We start from the raw sequence: 10,936 nt of genomic DNA, 5'->3' as shown, positions 1-10,936 counted from the left end.
GGTTATCTTTTGCATCCTTGAGTGATCCGTTGAGAATTGAGGGTGCTACAATTTAAGAATATAAACGCATTAAAGCTGCTGACGAAACAATGGCTCGCAAACTTTCATCACGTTGTTACGTCTGTGTAAACAGTGGTGCACTTATGTTTGCTTTTCTTGTAAACGTCATTACATCTGGCAATACTACTATAAATGAGTTGTATGCAATTGAGAAACAATTACTCTATGCGAATGCCGGAACTCCGCCCGGTTCACGATCTTTTATTACACAAAATTGATAATTATAATAAATATGTCTCTCTTTATGTTTTGTCAAGTTTAACCGTGTTATGCAAATTTAGTTTATGTACGGTAACTTAACTAATATGTAATTCTATGGTAATCGAAAATTTATTATGTTTCCAACTCAACAGCCTTTGTTACTAAAGCAAGAAGTTCCAAATTAATACTCAGAATATCAATCGTAAGGATTTACTTGATGTAACATTTAAAAAAAAAGACTTGTTTGAAGTATTACTTTTGAGCCTTTATGATAAGCTTCAAATGGGGGTGTTAATATAAGACGTGTCGATACCAAAGCTAATTAATTGACATCAGTGCACGTACATTATTTGTTTTGTGTATTCTACTTTACCAATTTTGAGCTCTGTGATCAATAAAAGCTAACTAATAACACCCTACGCTTTGAGACATTTTCACAACTTACGCGACCCACTCAAAAAGACAGTTTCATTTGTGTTCAGACTATAGAGCTTGTTTTACCGCCTTCGATAACCTTAGTGCCACATTCGTACTGGGGAAAGATATGTTACACAAACGTTGAGCTCACAATTTAGTTTGGCACAACTTTGGGGTTTCGTTGGCGGTAGGTTTCAGCCAATAGGAGTATTTACACAATTGATTATGTAGTATATCTACAATGCCTGCTTTCAGTGGGAGAGTGCGTTTTCAATTAGTAAAAAATCAGGATGCAAAAACGATAAAAAAATGTTTTATTATATTTTTCTCAATTTGGTCTAGGGTGCAAAACGTTAAATGTAACTTATCATGGCTGTAAAAGGTACATCTGTCATCATAAATCTTCGGTTGAATAGCATGAAGACTGTAAGACACTTTTCAAGAAAGGGTCTGCAAGGCGTTTTGAGTTCAGGTTGTACCCTGTAAGTACGCTATATGAGTTGATTCAAGATTTAGTTATCAATGTAACTCTTGAAAATTATCCAGGGATTTGATTAAAACCCATCAAACCACAACTTCGGATAAATCCTATTGCTTTAGCTTCACCCACTTGAGTGTTCTCGTGTCTTATTATCCCCTCCTAGTTGGTAAAACTACAAAACCTTTTTTGGGGGTGTAAAATGTTCTTTTTATTAATTTTTGTGTGTCATCGAGGATTAGTTACACAAAAGGAACTTACAGCTTGTGGTTATTTTTTTTTTTTGATCAAAACCAGAAGCAGTAAATTCAAATAAATAGCAATCGAGCTCTCTAAAAACCGTTCTCTACTTTCGTTTCACCCATTTCTCCTTAAGAGGTCGAAGACAGCCTGTTGTCGGAATCTATAACGACTTTTTTTCATAGTTCACATCCGTATCTTGTCTTTGTTCAGGAGATCGGATAGAATCATTTATTACCACTAGTCACTCGAAAACCAAGAACCAGGCGGGGCTAAAGGTGCTTATAAAGGGGACTCTTTGAAATAGTATTCATTAAAACATCTACTTCATTTGCTGAGTCAGTGGGGAATACATCGGACTCTAAGTAAAGATTTTCTGTGAATCATTATTCAAGAGTCATCTCTGACTCAGTCGAACACCGCTACAACATCGTAAAAGCTTGGCATCAGAAGAGGACACGGGTGATCCACATTATCACTAAACAGCACGGGCTTATCTTTTGAATGTTGTTGCGTGTCTAAACAAGTACTTTCGTTGTACGACCCAAAGCTTTGATTGGAGACAAAGAGTTAAAATATTTTTCTACTAAAGAGCACATATCAGTATAACAACTTGTTCAACCTCACGCATCGAAATCTAGCCTAAACCAACAGATCCCATAGCTTTATCAAAGTGAAGCATACTGTGATTTGCATACAGGAAAGTCGTGATTCATTGAACTGCATAATAGAAAAAGGCTTGGGGAAAAAAAGATTGAGAATCATTTACGATGTCATCGATTAGTTCCATCACTTCATCGGACCCCATGTCGCTGCCAGCAAGGATACAAGTAGATGTAAATACATTACAAGATGAAGAAAAACTACAACAGGTTGGAGGCGCAACCTTTAACATGTGGTACCTCAACTGGTCAGGTGGAGGTGGCATAGATTCATCAGCCACTGATTCATTCACGCGATCAAAATACAGAGTCAACATAAAACGAGATCAAGGATATACAAGAGCAGGAGATGCTTCACCAGTATGTCTTTTTTTCAGCAGAGGGTGTTGTTATTTGGGATCTAACTGTAAATATCTCCACAACCTACCGAGCAAATCAAAGTTTTACAGCCAAGCTAAAGATTGCTTTGGAAGAGATAAAACCGCTGAGTACAATGACGATATGGATGGCGTGGGTTCCTTCAATCACACAAACAAGACCCTTTATATAGGAGGAATTCAAATCAGGCCGAATATTGAAGAGTTGGTTACCAAAAATTTTGAGGAGTTTGGAGATATTGAGAAAGTTAAGGTCATATACAACAAAAATTGTGCATTTGTCACCATGAAGACCGAATTTGATGCCCAGTTTGCTAAAGAAGCCATGAATAGACAATGCTTGATTAATCCGGAAACTAATAGCAGCAAGAGTAAAGAAGTACTACATGTACGATGGGCACATCAAGATCGAAATCCTGAAGCACAAAAACAAAATAAACGAAAAATGGAGCAATTAGCAATGGATACAGTAAAGGAATTGTTGAGTAATGAAGCGTGTAAACGAGTTAAGATGGGTGAAGATCGAATTATTGACAAATCACCGCTTGAAGTTGTCGAGGTGGAACTTGACAATGAAAACGATGAAGATGACGATGAACTGGATGACGAAGGAGAGGAAGTGGATAATGTGCCTGAAATCATACCAAATGGTAATGGGAAACTACATCGTGGTAAAATGCCAATCAGAAACATGGGTTTGAGTCAAAACGGTACCGGTCATCATCATCATAATCCACATAACTATAGCTATGATACCAACGGAAATGGCCATGCTCAAAATGGTAATAGCCGAAATCACAGTATTGCCGGAGAGATTAGTCATAGTGGAGGCGCCACTAGTGATGAAATAAGACAAGACTTTTTCGAGAGACACGGATTAGTTAATCAATCAACACTTAAAGATTTGGCAGAAATACGGAAAAAAATGAAAACAACCCGGCATGAACCAAATTTGGTTAGTGTTTTGGGTAATTATTCGAGTGATGAAGATGATGATTAGGATGCATATATGGGGGCATATCCGTGTATTTAGTTATATAGGGATATGGAAGAGCTATATTGAATGATTGTCTTGAGTAGATCTAGAACCTTCCAAGTGTATGAGGTGGCTAAATTGAAACGTACATGGCATGATCTTGGTGTATTCAACGCAATTGGCGCTAAAAAGGGGCATCATTGCAATGAACGTTATGTTTCTGCAAATCACATGGTGGATTTTGCCCTATAGAAATTACCCCCATATCCATAGATAAATGTCTACTAGTTTTATACATTGTACATTGTACATTTTATATTGGGTTTAATCTTGCATGATCTTACACACCACTTTTTTTTATTTCACTAAACTAAAATAATTATTATACTTCTTCAATAAAGGAGAGATAGACTCATTTGCACTTCTTGTCACATTGCTTTCAAATAACCCCGCCGCATCTACCCCGGAGTCTCCCGCCCCCGCCCCCGAATAAATCGCATATAATGTTTGTATTGTCAATGTTATTTGCTGTCACACTTTTATGCACATAATTTAAACGCCCCATTGGTATTTAAAGTTGATGATATCAGCTTTTGCTAAACTTTTCAGACTCCATTAGCTATTCGCTACTTAGAAACTTAATAATAAACTCCTACTATACAATATAAGCAAAAGCTATACCACAATGACAAGTAACAGTACAGCCACATATACTTCAATTGATGCCAAACTTGAACCTAGCACAGCACGTCTGCCACCACCAGCATTGTTCTACCCCCTTGATGTGAATAATTTACATTTACTCAATCGATTAGCAGTGTCGTCAATGTGCAGTTATGCTGCTGGTCCCGGGAACCAAATTGCTAATTTACATTTATCTCGTTACAAGTCATTTTCAGCCCAACATCCAGGATTGATTATGATTGAGGGAATGTGTGTTGATCCAAAGGGGAAATTGGATGACAAGGAATTGGGTATTTGGAATGATGAACAAGCGGAAAAGTTGAAGATGATTGTGGATGAAATTCATAAAGATGGGTGTGTTTGTTGCGTGCAGTTGTCACATGGAGGAAGAAAAGCCATCGGTGGAGGCACCAGTGGTGATCTGAATGGAAGCAGTGCAGCTTCAAATGATGTTGATGTTGATGTTGAGATACTTGCTCCTTCTGAAATTGCATACGATAATCGACTGAAAATCCCTAAAGAAATGACATTGGCGGACATCAATCATGTGATTTCTAGTTTTGCCCAAGCTGCAAAACGAGCAGTCACGATTAGTCAAGTTGACGCCGTTGAGATTTCCTGCTGCAATGGGAATTTATTACATCAATTTATGAGCAAAACAACTAATTTTCGTCATGATGAATACGGATGTCAATCAATTGAATCCAGATGCAAACTCTTGTTGGATATAATTGATCAAGTTCGCAATCAAATTGGTGCACAGCCTCCAATATTTATAAAATTATCAGCCTGTGATAACTTATTCAAAGATGAGTCATTAGATGAATTTTTAGCTGTTGCTGATTTAATCATTGCTACAGGTCAAGTGTCCTTAATACATGTTACTTCTGGTAAAATCACCCCCAACTCAAAACCTCGTTATTCATTAAATTCAAATCCAAATATACCAGGTCATATTCCATTGGCATCGGTTTTGAAGAAACATATCAATGACCAGTGTCTTGTTGGATGTAGTGGTGCTTTAGATATGGATGTGGTTAAATTGAACAAATATATTGAAGAGGGCATGATAGATGTTGCATTTATTGGACAAGGATTCTTGGAAATGCCGGATTTAGTGAATCAATTTGCAGCAAAATTGAATTACAAGATTAAATAAGGGGATATATAAAATATGTTTTACACTTATATATTTTTAACTAGTGGATTCTCTTCACTCTTTGATCGTTGTTGAATTATATCGATACAACCAATCAGGTACTTTCTTACCCCCCTTTGTTAAAAACTTTTTCAATTCTGAGAAAATCCCCGTATCTTCATCATCGACAAATGAAATACTTGTACCAAACTGCCCAGCACGACCAGTTCTTCCAATTCTATGGATATACTCATCGAATTTGTGGGGCATTTGAAAATTAATAACAAGACTCACTTGAGGTATGTCAATACCTCTGGCAGCAACATCAGTAGCTACTAATATAGATGGATCATGCAGTTTGAACTGTTCAAGAGCAAATTCTCTTTGTTCTTGTGATTTCGATCCGTGAATGATTACATTGGGAAGTTGTTTTGATTCTAATTCTTCAGACAATGTATCGACAACAAGTTTGAAATTGGCAAATATGATAATAAGACCATTGGGATTATTGTGTTTGTGGGTTTGAATCAAACGAAGCAAGCTTTCCAATTTAATCCGTTCCATAGATTGTCCAGTTTGCAATTTCAGAGATGGCAAATATTCAAATTTTTGATCGATATTATCTAAGGCTTCACCTGCTCCGCCAATTGTAACATAAATAGGATCAACCAAGTACGATTTGGTCAATTTTTCAATTGGCGGTGATATAGTTGCAGTAAACATTGAACTTATTCGTTGATTCAAATGAAAAATTTTCCCATCAATTGTCCGCTGTAGAGTATCCTGATTAGGTAAATGGGCAATTAACTTATGCAAATCTTTCTCAAATCCCAAATCAATCATTCGATCAGCTTCATCCATGACTAAGTAGTAACATTTTTGAAGGTTAATGATTTTGCGATCAATTGAATCTAATAATCTACCAGGTGTAGCAACTATGATGTCAACTCCTCCTTTACCACCGCCATTTTCTATCTCTTCAACCGTATCTTGATACTGATGTCCACCAATAATCGAAACAACATTGTATCCTAATCGTGTACACAATTTCTCCGCTTGAACTGTGATTTGTAACACCAATTCACGAGTTGGCGCCAAGACTAAAGCCAATGCTTCATTCTTGCTTTTTTCATACTGCATGAAATTGGAATCAACTTGGGACAAGTATTGAAATATGGGTAGCAAATACGCAAGAGTTTTACCACTACCGGTCTCTGCAACACCAACTACATCTCGTTTAGCTAAGCTGATGGGGATACTAGCTCTTTGAATCGGAGTTGGTGTCATATAACCTAGTTCTTGTATACATTGTTGAATTGGTTTTCCCAATTCACATTCTTGCCAATAGCGGATTGCTTGAGGAACATTCTTGCCACCACGATAAGTGATGGAGAATTCTTCGTTGAATATCCTCCAATCTCGTTCGGTCATTTGTGATACCTGTTTTGTCGACCAATGTCCACTCAACTCATCTTTCAATAATGGATCATTTGCAGCATCTAGTTGCTCTTGATCTTCCTCTTCATCATCAAAAGAGGGCAATATTCGTCGAAATGTCAGTGATGTCGTAATTGTCGTATCTTCCGATTCATCCCAATCAAATTGGAATTTGCGTCGAGCCGGTTTCTTTGGTGCCTGATAGTTTTGCCATATCAGGGGTTCTAGCAGTTTCCTTGATGGTTTTACTGTATTTCTCCATGACGATGAAGTTGGTGCTTTTCCTTGGACTTGTGGTATCTCCAGTGTCTGTTGTTCAGCTATCTTGGACCGCTTGGACTTCGGTATATATGTAGGTTTTGCAAAGTCATCTTTCAATAAATCATCAATCGGAATGGGCCGCTTAGACATAGGAGGCGTGGGGTCGTTGATGTAAGAGTAACAGTGTATCGATTTTCTAATGCGCAATTGCAAAACATGCGTTTTCACGAGAGTCAAAATTAAAATCACTACACCACATAGTTAGTGTTTGTAACGTCTATAAGTGTACATTTAATGGTATATAAATTTTATACTATAGTATATAAATCTTGCTCTTTTAAAATATATCCTCTGTAAAAATCAAACTCCTCCAGTTCTTAAAAAATTGAACCTGTCAACTTCAAATTAACACACTTTTATATCATTAGTTCATAAAAAAATTAAACTGTTTCATATTGTCTCTTCATCTAAAGCTCTATATTTTCATTCTTCTTCTTAGTTTGTTTCTATTTCCCTGTATTGTTATTATTATTAAACCCATAAAATTGGCCCTTTATATCATTAGTTAAATGCCTGATTAAATTCAATAAGTTAATCAGATGAAAGTAATTAGGTGGTGGTAAGGTATCAAATTCAGTAATAGCAAAGTTCAAAATCTGCTCATTACTCAATTCATACTCTTTTGGTAATAGGTCTTGACGCTTGTCAGTGGAGTCACTGCTGTTTTTTAATTTGTCTGTTGTCTTTTTCTCCTCCTCATCCATAGTGATGAACAATTCTGGTTGATTAAATGGTAAAACGGCACATAACCAAATTCTTGTTTTATAAATTTTGAATAATTCCTTTATGAGACCCCTAAAATCAATTCGCTTAAACCCGGCAAAATAGTAAAATATAAGCTTTTTGAAGTCACATTGATATTCAACGTTGATCAATGTCAAATCAGAATCCAATCCCAACTCTTTAATTTTGTTGAAACAGGTGATGAATGCCTTTTTCTCTTCAAGGAATTTACCACTAATCTTGTTAACTTCCTTTGGAGTGGCGAAACGCAATACTTGCTTTGTAGGTAAAGTGATTATAAACTCATTGTCTTCATTCAGATGAGAATTGATGATTGCCGAAGCATTCATTGATGTTGGATGTGTACCTCCATGAGCTTTACCTCCATATCCTTCATGAATAGTTAAACTTTTCAAATGCTCCAATTTCTTGAGAAAATTGAATAAAACGGCAAAGTTTAAATTAACCAAGGGTTCAACAATCATTACCAAGTCTTTACCTCTATCTCCATCAACTATAACTAAGTCATCCTTTTGTAAGAAAATATTTGAATTGTTTGGATACGATAATAAGTCGAATTTCCCATTTTTATTAATCACCAAACACAAAATCTTGTGATTGAATGTCAAGTTGTTCAAGTTTTTAATAAATGTGATTAACTTAGTAATGATCGGATCACTTAACAATCCATTCATTTTGGTCAAAACCTCATTAGTGATTTTGTCATCTTGATAATATCTCTTTGTTTTAGAATACAATTCTTTCAACTCTGGTGACGCAACTATATATTGATCCTTCAAAAGCAACCCATTTTCCAATTTTATGGGTTGTCCAGGAGGAGCACCAGCAAATTGGGTTTGCTGCGACAAAAACCCTTGATCCGGTTGACGTTGCGCCGTGCCGAATTGCGGTTGCTGTTGCTGTTGCGACTGCTGTTGTGGTGGATAGAACGAATGTCTTTGCTGCTGCTGTTTCCCAGTTTGCGCAACATTCCTTGTTTGTAATTGTGAAGAATTAGTTCCTCGAGAGGGCTGGTTCATCTGGACCGAAACTGAAGTGGGGCCACCATTGGTATCTGAAAATGGAGCAAATGTGTGTGCGTTGGTTGCATCAATGGAAGAGCTACGCCCAGCTGTAGCTCCCGCACCACCAGGTTGTTGAAAAGATTGGCTCTGTTGCTGTTGTTGAGGTAAAAACTGTTGAGTTGGTGCAAATGGAGAGCTCCAAGGAAAGTCAACCAACTGACTAGGTCTTCTTGATTGAAATTCACTAAACTTAGACCCCGAATTCATATTAAACTCACCAAAGGCACCCACAAGGTCAAAGCCGTTATTGAATTGGTTGCTCTTGGCTTGAAAGTTATTCATCATAGCAAATGAAGACAAACCTCTGTTGCTATTGCTACTGTTACTGTTATTATTGTTGAAAAAACTGGACGATTGAGAACCAACTTGTGATGTTTGCGGAATAGTTGTTGTTGCCGGCTGCTGTTGGAGAAAGTTGTTTCTAGTATATGATTCTGCGGCATAGCTTGGTCTTCTTGATGAAATGTTGGTCACTCCCCCTTGTAATTCAACAGGTAAATTAAATGTATCTCTAAAATTTGGGTTTGTTGCTGTCGTATTGTTGTGATTGTAATAATACGTTGAATAGTCCACTTCAGGATAATCATTCAAATTTGATAGCTTGTTGTACAATATATCATTGAAATTGGATTGATGTAGGGGGTCTTCATTGTTGGAAGGTGCTGTCGGTGGAATACTCTTATTGATATTGGAACCATTGCCATTATCAAATATCAGATTATGTCTACTACCATTATGGGAACCACCGTCGTAGTTTTTTCTGTTGATTGAATCACCTTCATTCAAGAAATCCGGCAAATTCATCATCGTTTTGCTGTATTGTATGGTTTTGTTTACTTTACTTTGATGGTGTGTATCTGTTTGGTTACTCCTAGACTGAATTTTTTTTTTTCTGTCTATCTGTAGTTGTTGTTTTTCCGTCCCTTGGTTATTTATTGCTTTCGTAGAAGTTCCTTGGTGCTTATGATTATATCAAATAGTAGTCGACCATATAAATAAATGTATTGAATACAAGTGAACTAGAGTAGAGTTTGGTAATTTGAAAAAGGGATTGTTTTGTTTATGTATAGTGAGTGGCGTGTATAGAAGAGTCCCTGAATTTTTTGCATGACTTTTTGTTTATTGTTGAAACATTTATGAAGGATTATACTACAGGAGAATATACAGATGATAAGAGAAAAGATCTTTCCTTCGCTTTCATAGAACCTATCCCTGATTGATATTCATTTTAAGTTTATGGAGAAGTATGGAAAACCCACACTAGATCTTGTGATCTTTTTGGTAGTGAAAAAATAAGAAGTTGTAGTTGTAAAACGCCTAGCCGTGCAATAACATATCCCTTCCGTGGAGTACTACTCGGGTCAGACACTGGTTGTCCAGATTGTCTAGGCAGACCCTTGCCATTGTTTACATCACATTCCTTTATCTACCTTTCCCTTTAAACTAAAGTTTTTGATTTTTGGCAATTCTTCCCCGCCACTTTCTTTGTTCTCCGCTTCAATTTCCAGCCTCTCTCTCGCCTTACTCTGCTTCCCCACCCCACACACACTCTCTCCTTCCCCGGATTTTTATTTTTCTTTAATCAATTGTGTGTAAATGAAAAGATCAAAGCCAACTCACTCATTTAGCATTTATAGAGTGTACATTGATCTGAGCTAAGAGCATATGCAGATGTACAACATACTAAATTTTTAATTGTTCATTCGTATCTATTTCAATTTCACGCAGGCTACAAAACATTACCAATCCTAACGCTGACTAGAAAATCTCTCAAACTTTGTCTTCTCTTGACCGGTACACTCATTTATACTTCTGATAAACTAACTTTAATCAAAACAGACTAACAGTAACAGGAGCACCTACTAGCATCTTTGATTTACAGGAAACTCAAGGAAAAGTTGTAGTAAACATGCGCTGTACCGTATCACGTGCACCTGGTGCTGTGTCAAAGCTTAATACCCATTGAAAGTGTGAGAGCCCAACTTACTCATTCAAAAATAAGATTATTAGAAAGTGGGTGTGGTGGGTTGACATTTTGGTAGGCTTCATGTTTCAAAGTGACTGATACAAGGTGCGAGTTCTTGAATTGTAGCACCCTCAATTCTCAACGGATCACTCAAGGATGCAAAAGATAATC

At 36.8% G+C, this 10,936-nt stretch overlaps 4 protein-coding genes across 4 annotated transcripts; 2 read left to right on the top strand and 2 right to left on the bottom strand. All coding sequences in view use genetic code 12, as the record gives it.

Moving 5' to 3' along the window:
* Positions 1-2,166: 2,166 nt before the first annotated feature.
* Positions 2,167-3,435, top strand: CORT_0A07200 (hypothetical protein; the record flags this gene model as incomplete). Its single annotated transcript, XM_003866496.1, has 1 exon — positions 2,167-3,435. One exon carries the CDS (start codon positions 2,167-2,169, stop codon positions 3,433-3,435), a length of 1,269 nt encoding a protein of 422 aa, XP_003866544.1.
* Positions 3,436-4,096: 661 nt separating this feature from the next.
* Positions 4,097-5,254, top strand: CORT_0A07190 (hypothetical protein; the record flags this gene model as incomplete). Its single annotated transcript, XM_003866495.1, has 1 exon — positions 4,097-5,254. The coding sequence occupies one exon, from the start codon at positions 4,097-4,099 to the stop codon at positions 5,252-5,254; it is 1,158 nt and encodes a 385-aa protein (XP_003866543.1).
* A 54-nt stretch (positions 5,255-5,308) lies between these two features.
* CORT_0A07180 (hypothetical protein) lies at positions 5,309-7,081 on the bottom strand (the record flags this gene model as incomplete). The annotated part of the gene is made up of 1 exon (XM_003866494.1): positions 5,309-7,081. One exon carries the CDS (start codon positions 7,079-7,081, stop codon positions 5,309-5,311), a length of 1,773 nt encoding a protein of 590 aa, XP_003866542.1.
* A 356-nt stretch (positions 7,082-7,437) lies between these two features.
* On the bottom strand, positions 7,438-9,606 carry CORT_0A07170 (Psp1 protein; the record flags this gene model as incomplete). The annotated part of the gene is made up of 1 exon (XM_003866493.1): positions 7,438-9,606. One exon carries the CDS (start codon positions 9,604-9,606, stop codon positions 7,438-7,440), a length of 2,169 nt encoding a protein of 722 aa, XP_003866541.1.
* Positions 9,607-10,936: the final 1,330 nt, after the last annotated feature.

This window comes from Candida orthopsilosis (assembly GCF_000315875.1).
Source record: "Candida orthopsilosis Co 90-125, chromosome 1 draft sequence".
NCBI lineage: Eukaryota > Fungi > Ascomycota > Pichiomycetes > Serinales > Debaryomycetaceae > Lodderomyces > Lodderomyces orthopsilosis.
Note: the sequence above shows the minus strand (reverse complement) of the source record. Positions and strands in the feature narration are given on the sequence as shown.